The following is a 21722-nucleotide window of genomic DNA, read 5'->3' on the forward strand; positions in this document are numbered from 1 at the left end:
AAAGTATGCTTCAAACTGCGGCCTAGCGACTATGGGAGAGATTACACATGTAAAGTATGCTTAAGTGTGCCCACCGGCATGTGGATTTTTTGGCCAACGTTACTTGCTGCTTCCAAATGTAGAGATACACCACGGCAAAAATTGCCAGCTAAGACAAGATAGCTGAACCCAGAGAGCAAGGCAGAACAAGAAAAATCATACCAGCGAGGAAGGATTTTAATGTCACCGGCAAGGCAATTTCTGAATTTCTGCTTCCTCTGCTGCACAAGAATAACCTGAAACCGGATCGCTGCAACTCTTCCAAAAGTGAAATATCTGGGTCATGCTCCATGACAATAATTCACAATCCAATATCCAACTTCAAACGCAGCAGCTAGTGCTTATATGCACCCTCCTAAGGCAAAACTGAGGTAAATACAGAATATGTATCATGTTACACGGCTAAAAACCATTCGGATTCGACCAAAATAAGGATTATCACTTCAAGAGCTTTATCCCTCTCTTTTTCGAGAGCGACTTCTCTACTATGCTTTCTCAAGGATCAAAACTCATAATGTTGTCGCAATACACCAGTTGCTTCACATTTTTAGCAATCATCATAGGCTGCTGCTCAGCACCACTCGAGCTCATCTAGGCTACTCTTCGTCACCCGTGTCGTCCTCCTCCGTCCCATCAACCAGCTCCATCATATCCTCAGCATCTTCTATCTCTTCTTCCTCTTGTCCCTCCTTCACATCTTCTTTTCCAACTGTATAACATAGCATTGAAGTTCAGGACAAAAAAGTAACATGCGATTTGCATTTCAAAAGAACCACCACGTCAACAAATGGAACTTACCAGATTGTGGGTACAAGATGTCGCCCGAGCATAGCCCAGATTCAACCTTAACTAAGCGCATGGTCATTCTTGGTCCGACCTCTTGGAGTCTGACGGCACTTTTTCGGGATGCTCTGTTCAATTTGTCTATATCACTTGCTAGACTTACAGTCGCTGCTTCATCGTCTGGTTCGCTTTCAGATCCATATCCAGCTCTTGCAAATGGACAAGCAAACAAAGGGGGCTCATTATAGACAGAATTTGAGGAACAGTAGGTTTGGTTGTATTGCAAATGGACAAGCAAACAAAGGGGGCTCATTATAGACAGAATTTGAGGAACAGTAGGTTTTGGTGTATTAAGTCACAAATCAGGACATGGCATTTAAATCGTCACTATTATATAATACCAATGTAACAAATCATTGAGCGAACTGGTCAGAAAGCAGTGAACAACCGACTACAATTGTAAAAAAAATGCAAATTAAATTCATTTCTTGAATTTTCATTTCCATCTGAAAACACAGAAAATATATCTTGATCGATTGTTTTTTCTTAACTATCAAAATACATTTCATGGGAAACACCATAGGTAGTCATCCAATGTTGTATATTGGACTAGCTGGAGAAACATATTTATAAAATACAACCTTCAAAAGGAAGCTGGTGATGGCGTAAAGCAAGGGAATGTCTTTAAACTGTCAGATTGTCCAATGGAGCAATGGATAGTTAGGGAAGGGGGCACATTGTAAGGAATATGAGTAGTAGTAGGTTTTTCTTCATAATTATAAAACTGGACAAATCAAGCCATAATGTTAAAACTGTCACTGCTGTCTAACTTCAAAGTAACAAACAATTGAGCGAGCTGGTCTAAAAGCAACAGATAACTGCAATAACTAGATTCATTGTGTAGATAAAACCATCTATAAGCACTGCACAATAAACATCTTGAATAGTTGAATCTGCATTCCACTCATAATTAGAAGTACTCTTCTTTATAACATCTTAAATGGTTTCAGTGGACATGGAAAATGGGCATATCAGTATATGCTTTACCTGACCTAACATTGATGTCACTAGATTCATACTCCAAAGTAATTAGTTGTGTTTACGGTTTTGTATCACAAAGTTATATAATAATAGTGTAGTAATTGTTCAAAGACTTAGGCCTCCTTCGGTTTGTAGGGATCTTGTAGGAATTTCATAGGATAGGATTTTCAAAGGAAAAAATTCTATGATGCCCTTTGGTTTGTAGGAATGGATTCCTATTCCTATGTAGGATAGGATCCAACCCTTCACATTTCAAAGGAAAAAAATATTAGCTTAGACTCAATGGAAAATTTCCTATCCTATGCATCAAATGGCATCTCTTTCTCTATACGAATTGAGATGCATGTCATCTCACTTCCTATGAAATTCCTATTCCTATAATATTCCTATCATTTGTTCCAAAGGAGGCCTAGCCAAGCGAAAGCCCAATATGCGAAGTAATTTGAAATGGAGGGGGTATATACAATGATCTGCTTAGAAGGGTTGCAAGTTTTCAAGCATGTGATAGGAGTGTAGAAAATCTGTCAGATTGCTCAAACACAAGTTGAATTTCTCACATATCATATCATGTCTACATACTGCCTATGTTTTTATTTACTCCACCCATTAGCTTTGTCCTAGGTCAAACTTTAGAAAATTTGACCAAGTTTATAGAAAACAATATAAACATTTACAATAACAAATATATATGGTGTGAAAATATATACAATGCTGATGTTAATAACTTTTTCTACAAAATAACAAAGTTTGACTTAGGAAGCTAATATGTGGAGTAAATAAAAATGGAGGCAGTACTTCCTGTATGATAGATCGAGGGAATCTAATGAACAATGAAACTGTTGGGGCTTTCTCTATATCAAATCAAAGTTTTTTTTTTTGTTAATTTTGAATCTAAATTTGCATTTAAGCATACCAATTTTCCCATTCTAGATGGCACATGCCAACCGATTAAAGACCATAGTATTAACACACGCTTGAAACATATCTTATAATACACTGTAAGAAAGGTGATTCAGTTCTTACTTTGTCACATAATCACTAACATCTTTAAGATCCCTTAGGTCTGGCACTTGATTGTTCTGCATGAGTTTTCTAATCTTGCGGCTGATGCCAACAGGCTGTAGCTTGATGGAGTAATGCCGGAAATCGATAGCCTCCGTCTCTTTGTCATACTGTAGCAATAATATTCTTTGACAGGTTGATAGCTTAACCTACAATTGAAAATACGCTATCATTTTAGTATGCCAGAAAGAAGATATAAAGTTCCATCGCCAAGATATCATGCAGTACTTACAGTATCTGTATCAATAGCAGGGACCAAATGCCTAAAGAAGGTAACAAAACTCTTGAAAGGCTCGCCCAGGCCATTGAAACCACTGAGCACGACCTACAAAACACGTGATTCCACAACAAAGGTGAGTTGATTTTGTAACTAAAAAACGTAACCTATTAAAAGAACAGAACAAAATCCAGCTTATACCAGAGGCGAGTTTTTGAATATCTCTGCAGGACACCTAGGCCGCTTTTGGGAGTTTGCGATGTCAGCCGCAAGAGCGTATTCTGAAATCTGACAAGTGTAGGTTGGGCCCTGCGGTGACTTGGCGAAGCGCAAGTGCGGCAAGCTCTTTGGGTTCGAGAGGATCAAGAAATGCGTAACACCCAATGGACTGGCAACGTTGACGAAGTCCTTGAGGTTGTTCCTCTTCTTCTCCTGTTAATTTTATGAACAGAAAAGCAAATTGTGGCTCGTTAAGATGCTAAGAAACGGAATCACCGAATTGGTTTGGGGCTGCGGGGATGGAATAGGGGATTAAGATAGGGACCTTGAGCTTGAGGGCGGTGTAGGGGAGCATGAGCTTGCGGAGGTCCTGCTGGAGGTGACGGAGCGTGGAGGGGAGCTTGCCGCGCGAGAAGACGAAGCTCTTGGGGATCCTCTCGCCGGTGACCTGGTCCACGTTCGCCAGCACCGCCTGCTGCTTCCGCGCCACCGACAACGGCATTTTCCACTTGCCCGGGCCTTTTCCCTTTCCTTTCCCCTTGCCGCCGCGGCCGCCTCCACCGCCACTGCCGCCGCCACGCCGCCCGTTGCTGCGGACTCGCGCCATGGTTAGGTTTTGGGCAGCAGAGCAGATGCGTAACTTCTGAGGCGGTAGGGGGCCTAAGGATGGGGGGTTAGGGTTTTGTAGGACTAATAGTTAATGGGCTTACGAAATGATGGGCCTGGGTACTTCTCATGTCTTATCAGGCCAGCCCGTGAGAGACGGTCGAACATGGCCCTTTGGTCCTTTCGCGGCGATCATGGGCGGAGACAGGGACGGGCGAGCGGACGGAGCTTGCCTGCTCCCGCCTCATCGGTGCTCCCGTCCGTTGCTTTCTCATCCTATGGCGCCAATTAATTCTTCTCTCTTTGTCAAAACAAAATCGCGTACAACTCCGTATTGCTTCTGTTCTTCATACCCGCATACGTATCGCATTAGGCTCAGTCCGTCCTAGCAACGCTCGTGATCTGACAGAGGCCACGCGTACTCAAGCAGGGGGTCGATGGAGGGGACTGTGTCGCGGCGTCCGCCGTCTTCCTTGCGCTCGTGATCTTTCTCCTACCGGTAGCATGGGGCATGAGAGGCCTTTCCGGTGGAGGGGACTGTGCGGCGACGCAGCAAAACATGGAAATAATCACGATGCTGCTCAAGTTGTAGCTCCTCCGCGTCCCCGGTTAATCCATTTACTACCTACTCCACGTATGGGCATGGCATGGCATGTCTATTTGACATTGGCGAGTATGAATCGGCTTAGAGTAGGCTACTACATAGAGGTGAGCGATTAGATTTGCTTGCCTGGAGTACGTATGATGGCGTACCACTACGGCACTACCACCGTGAGTTGTACTACTTCCCGGCGCGCACCGACATCTCAATGCCGGTGACAGTGGTTGGGTCCTGGCCGACAGTCTAGAAATTGATGTTATCTTCCATGCCGGTGAGCCGAGGCTAGTCGGCTTCACCAGCGTGTTCGGCTCGATCTGTCGGTGCTGACTGATTAACGGCCAACGAACTTGGCGGCGCCGGATCGCCAGCGAACGCGAGGTTCTTAAGCCCAGCCTCGTCGGTGACGTCTTGATAGAATACGCAGGCGGCGTGATGCAAATACAGATACATGTATAGGAAAGAGAATACAGAACTCTATGTGATTTGTTTTGGACAACGAGAGGAGAGAGTTGACTGGAGCCGTGGGATGAGAAAGCAACGGATGGGAGCACGGATGGGAGCACCGAGAGCGAGCAGGCAAGCCGCATCCGGGGCGAGCAGGGTCAGACCCCTGCCAAGCGAGTTGGGTCATCTCAAAAAAATAAGGGACGGGTCTAGCTGGCGGCCGGGGGCTCGCTAGCGTTCGCTAGCGGCCGGCCAAATAAAGTAAGTGCCTATCCCCTGGCTCAGAGCATCTCCAACAGTTGCGCCGCAAAATTGGCCATTTTAGCGCGCGCAACCGGTAGAGTGGCTCCAGCGGGCGCGCAATAACCGCGTGCACGGCATATGGAGTTGGGCGAGTGGTCCGAATCGCCAACTCGCGTTCTGTATTTGGGGACTCCGCTTCCGCGCGCGCCACACACGAGCGCTCGCGCCGCATGAAGGAAATATGCCCTAGAGGCAATAATAAAGTTATTATTTATTTCCTTATATCATGATAAATGTTTATTATTCATGCTAGAATTGTATTAACCGGAAACATAATACATGTGTGAATACATAAACAAACAGAGTGTCACTAGTATGCCTCTACTTGACTAGCTCGTTGATCAAAGATGGTTATGTTTCCTAACCATAGACATGAGTTGTCATTTGATTAACGGGATCACATCATTAGGAGAATGATGTGATTGACTTGACCCATTCCGTTAGCTTAGCATTGATCGTTTAGTTTGTTGCTATTGCTTTCTTCATGACTTATACATGTTCCTATGACTATGAGATTATGCAACACCCGTTTACCCGAGGAACACTTTGTGTGCCACCAAACGTCACAACGTAACTAGGTGATTATAAAGGTGCTCTACAGGTGTCTCCAAAGGTACTTGTTGGGTTGGCGTATTTCGAGATTAGGATTTGTCACTCCGATTGTCAGAGAGGTATCTCTGGGCCCACTCGGTAATGCACATCACTATAAGCCTTGCAAGCATTGCAACTAATGAGTTAGTTGCGGGATGATGTATTACGGAACGAGTAAAGAGACTTGCCGGTAACGAGATTGAACTAGGTATTGAGATACCGACGATCGAATCTCGGGCAAGTAACATACCGATGACATAGGGAACAACGTATGTTGTTATGCGGTCTGGCCGATAAAGATCTTCATAGAATATGTAGGAGCCAATATAGGCATCCAGGTCCCGCTATTGGTTATTGACCAGAGAGGTGTCTCGGTCATGTCTACATAGTTCTCGAACCCGTAGGGTCCGCACGCTTAACGTTCGTTGACGATATAGTACTATATGAGTTATGTATGTTGATGACCGAATGTTGTTCGGAGTCCGGGATGAGATCACGGACATGACGAGGAACTCCGGAATGGTCCGGAGACAAAGTTTGATATATGGAATAGTAGTGTTTGATCTCCGGAAGGGGTTCCGGATGTTTCCCGAAATGTTTGGGGACGAGAACACTTTATCTGGGCCAAAGGGGAAAGCCCACGAGGCTTTTGGAAAGTGCAAAAGGAAGTTTTGCGGAGACCAGAGGCTAGACGCCAGGAACCTTGGCGTCTAGGGGGTAGACGCCGGGAACCCTGGCGTCTAGCCCTGGAGTCCGAGAAGGACTCTTGCCTTTTGGGTGAAACCGACTTTGAGGAGGCTTTTACTCCAAGTTTCGACCCCAGGGCTCAACATATAAATAGAGGGGTAGGGCTAGCACCAAAGACACATCAAGAAACACCAAGCCGTGTGCCGGCAACCCCGTCCCCTCTAGTTTATCCTCCGCCATAGTTTTCGTAGTGCTTAGGCGAAGCCCTGCGGAGATTGTTCTTCACCAACACCGTCACCACGCCGTCGTGCTGCCGGAACTCATCTACTACTTCGCCCCTCTTGCTGGATCGAGAAGGCGAGGACGTCACCGAGCCGAACGTGTGCAGAACTCGGAGGTGCCGTGCTTTCGGTACTTGGATCGGTCGGACGTGAAGACGTACGACTATATCAACCGCGTTGATATAACGCTTCCGCGAACGGTCTATGAGGGTACGTAGACAACACTCTCCCCTCTCGTTGCTATGGATTACCATGATCTTGCGTGTGCGTAGGATTTTTTTTTGAAATTACTACGTTCCCCAACAGTGGTATCAGAGCCTAGGTTTTATGCGTGTATATTGTGCACGAGTAGAACACAAGTGAGTTGTGGGCGATATAAGTCATACTGCTTACCAGCATGCCATACTTTGGTTCGACGGTATTGTTGGATGAAGCGGCCCGGACCGACATTACGCGTACGCTTATGTGAGACTGGTTCTACCGACGTGCTTTGCACACAGGTGGCTGGCGGGTGTCAGTTTCTCCAACTTTAGTTGAACCAAGTGTGGCTACGCCCGGTCCTTGCGAAGGTTAAAACAATACCAACTTGACAAACTATCATTGTGGTTTTGATGCGTAGGTAAGAATGGTTCTTGCTTAAGCCCGTAGCAGCCACGTAAAACTTGCAACAACAAAGTAGAGGACGTCTAACTTGTTTTTGCAGGGCATGTTGTGATGTGATATGGTCAAGACAGGATGCTAAATTTTATTGTATGAGATGATCATGTTTTGTAACCGAGTTATCGGCAACTGGCAGGAGCCATATGGTTGTCACTTTATTGTATGCAATGCAATTGCGCTGTAATGCTTTACTTTATCACTAAGCGGTAGCGATAGTCGTGGAAGCATAAGATTGGCGAGACAACAAAGATGCTACGATGGAGATCAATGTGTCCCCGAGCGGTGACGATGGTGATCATGACAGTGCTTCAGAGATGAAGATCACAAGCACAAGATGATGATGGCCATATCATATCACCTATATTGATTGCATGTGATGTTTATCTTTTATGCATCTTATCTTGCTTTGATTGACGGTAGCATTATAAGATGATCTCTCACTAAATTTCAAGATAAAAGTGTTCTCCCTGAGTATGCACCGTTGCCAAAGTTCGTCGTGCCCAGACACCGCGTGATGATCGGGTGTGATAAGGTCTACGTCCATCTACAACGGGTGCAAGCCAGTTTTTGCACACGCACAATACTCAGGTTAAACTTGACGAGCCTAGCATACGCAGATATGGCCTCGGAACACTGAGACCGAAAGGTCGAGCGTGAATCATATAGTAGATATGATCAACATATTGATGTTCACCATTGAAAACTACTCCATTTCACGTGATGATCGGTTATGGTTTAGTTGATTTGGATCACGTGATCACTTAGAAGATTAGAGAGATGTCTTTCTAAGTGGGAGTTCTTAAGTAATATGATTAATTGAACTTTAATTTATCATGAACTTAGTCCTGGTAGTGTTAGCATATCTATGTTGTAGATCAATAGCTCGCGTTTAGCCCCCCTGTTTTATTTTTGATATGTTCCTAGAGAAAACTAAGATGAAAGATGTTAGTAGCAATGATGCGGATTGGATTCGTGATCTGAGGTTTATCCTCATTGCTGCACAGAAGAAATATGTCTTTGATGCACCGCTAGGTGACAAACCTATTGCAGGAGCAGATGCAGATGTTATGAACATTTGGCTAGCTCAATATGATGACTACTTGATAGTTTAGTGCACCATGTTTAAACGGCTTAGAATCGGTACTTCAAAGACGTTTTGAACGTCATGGACCATATGAGATGTTCCAGGAGTTGAAGTTAATATTTTAAGCAAATACCCGAGTTGAGAGATATGAAGTCTCCAACAAGTTCTATAGCTAAAAGATGGAGGAGAATAGCTCAAGCAGTGAGCATGTGCTCAGATTATCTGGGTACTACAATCGCTTGAATCAAGTGGGAGTTAATCTTCCAGATAAAATAGTGATTGACAGAATTCTCTAGTCACCATCACCAAGTTAGTAGAACTTCGTGATGAACTATGATATGCAAGGGATAACGGAAACGATTCCCAAGCTCTTCGTGATGCTGAAATCGACAAAGGTAGAAATCAAGAAAAATATCAAGTGTTGATGGTAGACAAGACCACTAGTTTCAAGAAAAGGGCAAAGGGAAGAAGGGGAACTTCAAGAAGAATGGCAAGCAAGTTGCTGCTCAAGTGAAGAAGCCCAAGTCTGGTCCTAAGCCTAAGACTAAGTGCTTCTACTTCAAAGGGACTGGTCACTGGAAGCGGAACTGCCCCAAGTATTTGGCGGATAAGAAGGATGGCAAAGTGAACAAAGGTATATTTGATATACAGATTATTGATGTGTATTTTACTAGTGTTCATAGCAACACCTCGGTATTTGATACTGGTTCAGTTGCTAAGAGTAGTAACTCGAAACGGGAGTTGCAGAATGAACATAGACTAGTTAAGGGTGAAGTGATGATGTGTGTTGGAAATGGTTCCAAGATTGATATGATCATCATCGCACACTCCCTATACTTTTGGGATTAGTGTTGAACCTAAATAAGTGTTATTTGGTGTTTGCGTTGAGCATGAATATGATTTGATCATGTTTATTGCAATACGGTTATTCATTTAAGTAAGAGAATAAATTGTTGTTCTGTTTACATGAATAAAACCTTATATGGTTACACACCCAATGAAAATGGTTCGTTGGATCTCGATCGTAGTGATACACATATTCATAATATTGAAACCAAAAGATGCAAAGTTAATAATGATGGTGCAATTTATTTGTGGCACTGCCGTTTAGGTCATATTGGTGTAAAGCGCATGAAGAAAATCCATGCTGATGGGCTTTTGGAATCACTTGATTATGAATCAGTTGATGCTTGCGAACCATGCCTCATGGGCAAGATGACTAAGACTCCGTTCTCTGGAACAATGGAGCGAGCAACTGACTTATTGGAAATAATACATACCGATGTATGCGGTCCGATGAGTGTTAAGGCTCACGGCAAGTATCATTATTTTCTGACCTTCACAGATGATTTGAGCGGATATGGGTATATCTACTTAATGAAACACAAGTTTGAAACATTTAAAAAGTTCAAAGAATTTCAGAGTGAAGTGGAGAATCATCGTAACAAGAAAAAAAAAATCTACGATATGATCGCAGAGGTAAAATATTTGAGTTAAGAGTTTGGCCTTCAGTTAAAACAATGTGAAATAGTTCCACTACTCATGCCACCTGGAATACCATAGTGTAATGGTGTGTCCAAACGTCATAACCGTACTTTATTAGATATGGTGCGATCTATGATGTCTCTTACCGATCTACCACTATCGTTTTGGGGTTATGCATTAGAGACAACTGCATTCACGTTAAATAGGGCACCATCTAAATCCGTTGAGACGACACCGTATGAACTATGGTTTGGCAAGAAACCTAAGCTGTCGTTTCTTAAAGTTTGAGGTTGCAATGCTTATGTGAAAAAGTTTCAACCTGATAAGCTCTAACCCAAATCGGAGAAGTGCGTCTTCATAGGATACCCAAAAGAAAATGTTGGGTACACCTTCTATCACAGATTCGAAGGCAATATATTCGTTGCTTTGAATGGATCCTTTCTAGAAAAGGAGTTTCTCTCGAACGAAGTGAGTGGGAGGAAAGTAGAACTTGATGAGGTAACTGTACCTGCTCCCTTATTGAAAAGTAGTTCATCACAGAAATCTGTTCCTGTGACTACTACACCGATTAGTGAGGAAGCTAATGATGATGATCATGTAACTTCAGATCAAGTTACTACCGAACCTCGTAGGTAAATTAGAGTGAGATCCGCACCAGAGTGGTACGATAATCCTGTTCTGGAGGTCATGTTACTTGACCATGACGAGCCTACGAATTATGAGGAAGCGATGATGAGCCCAGATTCCACGAAATGGCTTGAGGCCATGAAATCTGAGATGAGATCCATGTATGAGAACAAAGTATGGACTTTGATTGACTTGCCCAATGATCGGCGAGCCATTGAGATTAAATGGATCTTCAAGAGGAAGACGGACGTTGATAGTAGTGTTACTATCTACAAAGCTAGAATTGTCGCAAAAAGGTTTTTGACAAGTTCAAGGTGTTGACTACGATGAGAGTTTCTCACTCGTATCTATGCTTAAGTCTGTCCGAATCATGTTAGCAATTGCCGCATTTTATGAAATCTAGCAAATGGACAAACAAAACTGCATTCCTTAATGGATTTATTAAAGAAGAGTTGTATATGATGCAACCAGAAGGTTTTGTCAATCCTAAAGGTACTACCAAAATATGCAAGCTCCAGCGATCCATCTATGGACTGGTGCAAGCATCTCGGAGTTGGAATATACGCTTTGATAAGTTGATCAAAGCATATAGTTTTATACAGACTTGCGGTGAAGCCTGTATTTACAAGAAAGTGAGTGGGAGCACTACAGCATTTCTGATAAGTATATGTGAAAGACATATTGTTGATCGGAGATAATGTAGATTTATTCTAAAAAGCATAAAGGAATGTTTGAAAGGAGTTTTTCAAAGAAAGACCTCAGTGAAGCTGCTTACATATTGAGCATCAAGATCTATAGAGATAGATCAAGACGCTTGATAAGTTTTTCAATGAGTACATACCTTGACAAGATTTTGAAGTAGTTCAAAATGGAACAGTCAAAGAAGGAGTTCTTGCCTGTGTTACAAAGGTGTGAAGTTGAGTAAGACTCAAAACCCGACCACGCAGAAGATAGAGAGAGAGAATGAAAGTCATTCCCTATGCCTCAGCCATAGGTTCTATAAAGTATGCCATACTGTGTACCAGACCTATTGTATACCCTGCCCTGAGTTTGGCAAGGGAGTACGATAGTGATCTAGGAGTAGATCACTGGACATCGGTCAAAATTATCCATAGTGGAATAAGGATATGTTTCTTGATTATAGAGGTGACAAAAGGTTCGTCGTAAAGGGTTACATCGATGCAAGTTTTGACACTGATCCAGATGACTCTAAGTCTCAATCTGGATACATATTAAAAGTGGGAGCAATTAGCTAGAGTATCTCCATGCAGAGCATTGTTGACATAGAAATTTGCAAAATACTTACGGATCTGAATGTGGTAGACCCGTTGACTAAACTTCTCTCACAAGCAAAACATGATCACACCTCAGTACTCTTTGGGTGTTAATCACATAGCGATGTGAACTAGATTATTGACTCTAGTAAACCCTTTGGGTGTTGGTCACATGTCGATGTGAACTATGGGTGTTAATCACATGGTGATGTGAACTATTGATGTTAAATGACATGGCGATGTAAACTAGATTATTGACTCTAGTGAAAGTGGGAGACTGAAGGAAATATGCCCTAGAGGCAATAATAAAGTTATTATTTATTTCCTTATATCATGATAAATGTTTATTATTCATGCTAGAATTGTATTAAGCGGAAACATAATACATGTGTGAATACATAAACAAACAGAGTGTCACTAGTATGCCTCTACTTGACTAGCTCGTTGATCAAAGATGGTTATGTTTCCTAACCATAGACATGAGTTGTCATTTGATTAACGGGATCACATCATTAGGAGAATGATGTGATTGACTTGACCCATTCCGTTAGCTTAGCACTTGATCGTTTAGTTTGTTGCTATTGCTTTCTTCATGACTTATACATGTTCCTATGACTATGAGATTATGCAACTCCCATTTACCGGAGGAACACTTTGTGTGCCACCAAACGTCACAACGTAACTAGGTGATTAGAAAGGTGCTCTACAGGTGTCTCCAAAGGTACTTGTTGGGTTGGCGTATTTTGAGATTTGGATTTGTCACTCCGATTGTCAGAGAGGTATCTCTGGACCCACTCGGTAATGCACATCACTATAAGCCTTGCAAGCATTGCAACTAATGAGTTAGTTGTGGGATGATGTATTACGGAACGAGTAAAGAGACTTGTCGGTAACGATATTGAACTAGGTATTGAGATACCGACGATCGAATCTCGGGCAAGTAACATACCGATGACAAAGGGAACAACGTATGTTGTTATGCGGTCTGACCGATAAATATCTTCATAGAATATGTAGGAGCCAATATAGGCATCCAGGTCCCGCTATTGGTTATTGACCAGAGAGGTGTCTCGGTCATGTCTACATAGTTCTCGAACCCGTAGGGTCCGCACGCTTAACGTTCGTTGACGATATAGTACTATATGAGTTATGTATGTTGATGACCAAATGTTGTTCGGAGTCCGGGATGAGATCACGGACATGACGAGGAACTCCGGAATGGTCCGGAGACAAAGTTTGATATATGGGATAGTAGTGTTTGATCTCCGGAAGGGTTCCGGAATTCACCGGAAGGGGTTCCGGATGTTTCCCGAAATGTTTGGGGACGAGAACACTTTATCTGGGCCAAAGGGGAAAGCCCACGAGGCTTTTGGAAAGTGCAAAAGGAAGTTTTGCGGAGACCAGAGGCTAGACGCCAGGAACCCTGACGTCTAGGGGGTAGACGCCGGGAACCCTGGCGTCTAGCCCTGGAGTCCGAGAAGGACTCTTGCCTTTTGGGTGAAACCGACTTTGAGGAGGCTTTTACTCCAAGTTTCGACCCCAAGGCTCAACATATAAATAGAGGGGTAGGGCTAGCACCAAAGACACATTAAGAAACACCAAGCCGTGTGCCGGCAACCCCGTGCCCTCTAGTTTATCCTCCGTCATAGTTTTCGTAGTGCTTAGGCGAAGCCCTGCGGAGATTGTTCTTCACCAACACCATCACCACGCCGTCGTGCTGCCGGAACTCATCTACTACTTCGCCCCTCTTGCTGGATCGAGAAGGCGAGGACGTCACCGAGCCGAACGTGTGCAGAACTCGGAGGTGTCGTGCTTTCGATACTTGGATCGGTCGGACGTGAAGACGTACGACTACATCAACCGCGTTGATATAACGCTTCCGCGAACGGTCTACGAGGGTACGTAGACAACACTCTCCCCTCTCGTTGCTATGCATCACCATGATCTTGCGTGTGCGTAGGAATTTTTTTGAAATTACTACGTTCCCCAACACCGCACTCTCTCCTCCCCGCCACCTTCGCCCTGCGCACGCCGGTGCCGACGAACTTGACCCGATGGACGCACGCGTCGGCACCCTGCTGACCCCATCCTACAGTCGTGACCCCTCCACCACCACCGCTGCCGCAAACCCTAGCGCGGGGAGTGTTGGCCTCGCCTCCGTCGGAGCTCCTCCGAGCATCGGCCTCGTGTGCAGCCTCTTCATGCCGTCGCGGATGACCTCGGCGGCTGGTGGCGTCGCGCTGGCGCCGCCCTGTGCCCCCCCCTCGAAGCTCCCCAATGCGACATGACCGAAGAAGGGAAAGACATCCGCGAAGAAGAACAAGGCGGCGGACGCCTTCGGCACCTCGAAGGCGAGGAGGAAGAAGCTTGCAGGGCGTGTGATGGGCGCGGTGGCTACCGAAGCCACCGCCGAGCTCACTCATTGAGCCAGTGGCCGACGAGCACAACGCGTTCGATGATATGCCCCAAAGGTAGAATTTTTTTCCAACTTTTCTTTTCTTGTTATTTTTTGAATGCATTCATGTAGATAGCTTATTTGCATTGTTCTATATGTTTTGTAGTCTCAACGATGATGCATACATATCAACTATGGGCGTTGGCTCCAACAATTCGCATTGGTCTCAAACCAATGACATGCATTTCGAAGATCATGAGTTCGAGGTGGACAAGGATGGTGAGGGGCATTGTCGACGCGCCGAAAGGAAGAGCAGAAGTTTACACCAACGCCGAAGACATCTTACTATGCAATACTTGGTTGCAAGTGTCGAGGGATCCATCCGTTGGAGGTGATCAAATTAGAGATGCTTATTGGGGGCGGATGAAAGAACACTTTGATATTTGCTACCTCTTGAGCACTGCGTTGGATTTCCCCGAAGAGGAGAGGATGATGCAGCAAAGTAGCGTAAGTATTTCCCTCAGTTTTTGAGAACCAATGTATCAATCCAGTAGGAGGCTACGCGCGAGTCCCTCGTACCTACACAAAAACAATAGCTCAACGCAACCAACGCGCTTAGGGGTTGTCAATCCCTTCACGGTCACTTACGAAAGTGAGATCTGATAGAGATGATAAATCATATTTTTGGTATTTTTGGTATAGAGATGCAAAGTAAAAAGTAAAAGCAAAGTAAGAGAAAAGCAATAATAAAGTGATGGAGATTGATATGATGAGAAAGAGACCCGGGGGCCATAGGTGTCACTAGTGGCTTCTCTCAAGAGCATAAGTATTCTATGGTGGGTGAACAAATTACTGTTGAGCATTTGACAGAATTGAGCATAGTTATGAGAATATCTAGGTATGATCATGCATATAGGCATCACGTCCGAGACAAGTAGAGCGACTCCTGCCTGCATCTACTACTATTAGTCCACTCATCGACCGCTATCCAGCATGCATCTAGAGTATTAAGTTAAAAACAGAGTAACGCCTTAAGCAAGATGACATGATGTAGAGGGATAGTTTCATGCAATATGATAAAAACCCCATCTTGTTATCCTCGATGGCAACAATACAATACGTGCCTTGCTGCCCCTTCTGTCACTGGGAAAGGACACCGCAAGATCGAACCCAAAGCTAAGCACTTCTCCCATGGCAAGAACAACCAATCTAGTAGGCCAAACCAAACTGATAATTCGAAGAGACTTGCAAAGATAACCAATCATACATAAAGGAATTCAGAGAAGATTCAAATATTATTCATAGATAGACTTGATCATAAACCCACAATTCATCGGTCTCAACAAACACACCGCAAAAAGAAGATTACATCGAATAGATCCCCACGAGAGAGGGGGAGAACATTGTATTGAGATCCAAAAAGAGAGAAGAAGCCATCTAGATACTAACTATGGACCCGTAGGTCTAAGTAAACTACTCACACTTCATCGGAGGGGCTTGGATGATGATGTAGAAGCCCTCCGTGATCGATGCCCCTTCCGGTGGAGCTCTGGAACAGGCCCCAAAATGGGATCTCGTGGATATAGAAAGTTGCGGCGGTGGAATTAGGTTTTTGGCTTCGTCCCCGATCGTTTGGGGGTACGTAGGTATATATAGGAGCAAGAAGTACATCGGTCGAGCTTCGAGGGGCCCACGAGGCAGGGGACACGCCCTAGGGGGGCGCCCTCCACCCTCGTGACCACCTCGTGGCTTTCTTGATGGAGGGTCCAAGTCTCCTGGATCTTATCTGATGAGAAAATCATGTTTTCGAAGGTTTCATTCCGTTTGGACTCCGTTTGATATTTTGTTTCTCCAAAACACTGAAATAGGCAAAAACAGCAATTCTGGGCTGGGCCTCCGGTTAATAGGTTAGTCCCAAAAATAATATAAAAGTGGAAAATAAAGCCCAATATAGTCCAAAACAGTAGATAATATAGCATGGAGCAATCAAAAACTATAGATACGTTGGAGACGTATCAAGCATCCCCAAGCTTAATTCCTGCTTGTCCTCGAGTAGGTAAATGATAAAAACAGAATTTTTGATGCGGAGTGCTACTTGGCATAATTTTAATGTAATTCTTCTTAATTGTGGTATGAATATTCAGATCCGAAAGATTCAAGGCAAAAGTTCATATTGACATAAAAATGATAATACTTCAATCATACTAACTAAGCAATTATGTCTTCTCAAAATAACATGGCCAAAGAAAGTTCATCCCTACAAAATCATATAGTTTAGTCATGTTTCATTTTCGTCACACAAGAATGCTCTCATCATGCACAACCCCAATGACAAGCCAAGCAATTGTTTCATACTTTAGTAATCTCAAACCTATAAACTTTCACGCAATATATGAGCGCGAGCCATGGACATAACACTATGGGTGGAATAGAATATAATGAGGGGGGTTATGTGGAGAAGACAAAAAAGGAGAAAGTCTCACATCAACGAGGCTAATCGATGGGCTATGGAGATGCCCACCGATTGATGTTAATGCAAGGAGTAGGGATTGCCATCCAACGGATGCACTAGAGCTATAAATGTATGAAAGCTCAACAAAAGAAACTAGTGGGTGTGCATCCAACTTGCTTGCTCACGAGGGAACTTGAGGAGGCCCATTGTTGGAACATACAAGCCAAGTTCTATAATGAAAAATTCCCACTAGTATATGAAAGTGATAACATGAGAGACTCTCTACTATGAAGATCATGGTGCTACTTTGAAGCACAAGTGTGGTAAAAGTATAGTAACATTGTCCCTTCTCTCTTTTTCTCTCATTTTTTGGGGCTTTTTTTATGGCCTTTCTTTTTATTTATTTATTCATCACTTGGGACAATGCTCTAATAATGATGATCATCACACTTCTATTTATTTACAACTCAATGATTACAACTCGATACTAGAACAAAGATGACTCTATATGAATGCCTCCGGCGGTGTACCGGGATATGCAATGAACCAAGAGTGACATGTATGAAAGAATTATGAATGGTGGCTTTGCCACAAATACTATGTCAACTACAAGGTCATGCTAAGCAATATGACAATGATGAGTGTGTCATGATGAACGGAATGATGGAAAGTTGCATGGCAGTATATCTCGGAATGGCTATGGAAATGCCATAATAGGTAGGTATGGTGGCTGTTTTGACGAAGATATAAGGAGGTTTATGTGTGAAAGAGCGTATCATATCATGGGGTTTGGATGCATCGACGAAGTTTGCGCCAACTCTCAATGTGAGAAAGGGCAATGCACGGTACCGAAGAGGCTAGCAAGGATGGAAGGGTGAGAGTGTGTATAGTCCATGGACTCAACATTAGTCATAAAGAACTCACATACTTATTGCAAAAATCTACAAGTCATCAAAAACCTCGGCACTACGCGCATGCTCCTAGGGGGATATATTGGTAGGAAAAGACCATCGCTCGTCCCCGACCGCCACTCATAAGGAAGACAATCAAATAACACCTCATGTTTCAAATTTGTTGCATAACGTTTACCATACGTGCATGCTACGGGACTTGCAAACTTCAACACAAGTATTTCTCAATTTCACAACTACTGAACTAGCATGACTTTGATATTATTACCTCCATATCTCAAAACAATCATCAAGCATCAAACTTTTCTTAGTATTCAACACGCTCATAAGAAAGTTTCATTATTAATCTTGCATACCAAGCATATTAGGATTTTAAGCAAATTACCATGCTAATAAGACTCTCAAAATAATCTAAGTGAAGCATGAGAGATCAATAGTTTCTGTAAAACAAATCCACCACCGTGCTCTAAAAGATATAAGTGAAGCACTAGAGCAAAACTATAAAGCTCAAAAGATATAAGTGAAGCACATAGAGTATTCTATCAAATTCCAAATCATGTATGGCTCTCTCAAAAGGTGTGTACAGCAAGGATTATTGTGGTAGACTAACAAGCAAAGACTCAAATCATAAAAGACGCTCCAAGCAAAACACATATCATGTGGTGAATAAAAATATAGCTCCAAGTAAAGTTACCGATAGAAGTAGACGAAAGAGGGGATGCCTTCCCGGGCATCCCCAACCTTTGGCTTTTAGGTGTCCTTAGATTATCTTGTGGGTGCCATGGGCATACCCAAGCTTAGGCTCTTGTCACTCCTTGTTCCATAATCCATCAAATCTTTACCCAAAACTTGAAAACTTCACAACACAAAACTTAAAGTAGAAAATCTCGTGAGCTCCGTTAGCGAAAGAAAAAAAAAGACCACTTCAAGGTACTGTAATGAACTCATTATTTATTTATATTGGTGTTAAACCTACTGTATTCCAACTTTTCTATGGATTATAAACTATTTTACTAGCCATAGATTCATCAAAATAAGCAAACAACACACGAAAAACAGAATATGTCAAAAACAGAACAGTCTGTAGTAATCTGTAGCTAGAGCAAGATCTGGAACCCCAAAAATTCTAAAATAAAATTCTGGAGGTGAGGAATTTATGTATTAATCATCTGCAAAAAGAATTAATTAAATAGCACTTTCCAAATAAAAATGACAGCAGTTCTCGTGAGCGCTAAAGTTTCTGCTTTTTACAGCAAGTTCAACAAGACTTCCCCAAGTCTTCCCAACGGTTCTACTTGGCACAAACACTAATTAAAAACAAAAACACAACCAAAACAGAGGCTATATAAATTATTTATTACTAAACAGGAGCAAAAAGCAAGTAATAAAAATAAAATTGGGTTGCCTCCCAACAAGCGCTATCGTTTAACGCCCCTAGCTAGGCATAACAAGCAAGGATAGATCTAGGTATTGCCATCTTTGGTAGGCAATCCATAAGTGGCTCTCATGATAGATTCTTTCTAGGGAAGTGCTCTATGCCCTTTTTTAATGCAAATTTAAATCTAATATTCCCTTCCTTCATATCAATAATTGCACCAACCGTTCTAAGGAAAGGTCTACCGAGAATAATAGGGCAAGAAGGATTGCAATCTATATCAAGAACGATAAAATCTACGGGCACATAATTCCTATTTGCAACAATAAGAACATCATTAATTCTTCCCATAGGTTTCTTAATAGTGGAATCCGCAAGATGCAAGTTTAGAGAGCAATCATCAAAATCACGGAAATGTAGCAAATCACACAAAGTTTTGGGAATAGTAGAGACACTAGCACCCAAATCACACAAAGCATAAAACTCATAATATTTAATTTTAATTTTAATAGTAGGTTCCCACTCATCATAAAGTTTTCTAGGGATAGAAACTTTCAACTCAAGTTTTTCTTCATAAGATTGCATCAAGGCATCAACGATATGTTCGGTAAAGGCTTTATTTTGACTATAAGCATGAGGAGATTTTAGCAAGGATTGCAACAAGGAAATACAATCAATTAAATAGAAATTTTCATAATTAAATTTCTTGAAATCCAATATAGTGGGTTTAGCATCATCTAGGGTTTTATTTCTTTTAATCCCACTTTTATCAATTTCACCGTCAAGATCTAAATACTCCGAATTTTTAGAACGCCTTCTAGGTAAAGGTGGATCATATTCAGTCCCATCATTATGAAGATTAATATTGCAAAACAAAGATTTAATAGGGGACACATCAATAACTTTTAGATCTTCATCATTATTTTCATAGGAACTAGAAGAACACGCTTTAATAAAGGCATCTTTCATAGCATGCGTCCTAGCGGTTCTTTCCTTGCACTCATCAATGGAAATTCTCATGGATTTGAGAGACTCATTGATATCATGCTTAGGAGGAATAGATCTAAGCTTTAAAGAATCAACATCAAGAGAAATTCTATCAACGTTCCAAGCCAAATCATCAATCTTAAGCGCATTAAAATTCTTTTGTGAAGAAATAAATTCTTTAATATTAGATTAAAAATCAAAGGGCATCTTATTATAATTTCCATAAGAATTGTTGTAGGAATTACCATAATTATTAGGGGGATTACTAGGATAAGGCCTAGGATTGAAATTTCCTCTATACGCGTTGTTACCAAAATTGTTCCTACAACCAAAACTAACATCCATAGATTCATTGTTATTCTCAATCAAAGTAGACAAGGGCATATCATTAGGATCAGAAGAAACACTCTTATTAGCAAATAATTTCATAAGTTCATCCATCTTTCCACTCAAAATATTAATTTCTTCTATCGCATGCACCTTTTTATTAGTAGATCTTTCAGTATGCCATTGAGAATAATTAACCATAATATTATCTAGGAGTTTAGTAGCATCTCCTAAAGTGATTTCCATAAAAGTGCCTCCCGTGGCCGAATCTAAAATATTTCTAGAAGCAAAATTCAATCTGGCATAAATTTTTTATATAATCATCCACAAATTCAAACCATGAGTAGGGCAATTACGTATCATTAACTTCATTCTCTCCCAAGCTTGTGCAACATGTTCATGATCAAGTTTCTTAAAATTCATAATATCGTTTCTAAGACAGATGATCTTAGCGGGAGGAAAATACTTAGAGATAAAAGCATCTTTGCACTTGTTCCATGAATCAATACTATTTTTAGGCAAAGATGAAAACCAAGCTTTAGCATGATCTCTAAGAGAAAAAGGAAATAGCTTCAATTTAACAATATCATTATCGACATCTTTCTTCTTTTGCATGTCACACAAATCAACGAAGCTATTAAGATGGGTAGCGGCATCTTCACTAGGAAGGCCGGAGAACGGATCTTTCATGACAAGATTCAGGAAAGCAGCATTAATTTCACAAGATTCAACATCAGTAAGAGGAGCAATCGGAGTGCTAAGGAAATCATTATTGTTGATATTGGTCAAGTCACACAATTTAGTATTACCTTGAGCCATCGCGACAAACAAGCAATCCAACACACGAGCAAACAAAAAGCAAACGGGCAAAAAGAGGCAAATAGAGAAAGAGAGGGAGGATAGAGAGAGAGAGGGCGAATAAAACGGCAAGGGTGAAGTGGGGGAGAGGAAAACGAGAGGTGAATGGCAAATAATGTAATACGGGAGATAGGGATTGTGATGGGTACTTGGTATGTTGACTTTTGCGCAGACTCCCCGGCAACGGCGCTGGAAATTCTTCTTGCTACCTCTTGAGCACCGCGTTGGATTTCCCCGAAGAGGAGAGAATGATGCAGCAAAGTAGCGTAAGTATTTCCCTCAGTTTTTAAGAACTAAGGTATCATTCCAGTAGGAGGCTACACGCGAGTCCCTCGTACCTACACAAAAACAATAGCTCAACGCAACCAACACGCTTAGGGGTTGTCAATCCCTTCACGGTCACTTACGAAAGT

The 21722-nt window shown here is 42.3% G+C and overlaps 1 protein-coding gene across 1 annotated transcript; it reads right to left on the minus strand.

The window, feature by feature from the left end:
* Positions 1-290: 290 nt before the first annotated feature.
* Positions 291-4016, minus strand: LOC123085977 (peter Pan-like protein). The gene is made up of 6 exons (XM_044507680.1): positions 3687-4016; positions 3344-3574; positions 3158-3250; positions 2887-3074; positions 838-1031; positions 291-748 (listed from the first exon to the last, which is right to left on the minus strand). The coding sequence occupies exons 1-6, from the start codon at positions 3966-3968 to the stop codon at positions 636-638; spliced, it is 1101 nt and encodes a 366-aa protein (XP_044363615.1). The 5' UTR covers positions 3969-4016; the 3' UTR covers positions 291-635.
* Between the last annotated feature and the right edge of the window lie 17706 nt (positions 4017-21722).

The sequence above is a fragment of the Triticum aestivum genome, chromosome 4A, assembly GCF_018294505.1.
Source record: "Triticum aestivum cultivar Chinese Spring chromosome 4A, IWGSC CS RefSeq v2.1, whole genome shotgun sequence".
Lineage (NCBI taxonomy): Eukaryota > Viridiplantae > Streptophyta > Magnoliopsida > Poales > Poaceae > Triticum > Triticum aestivum.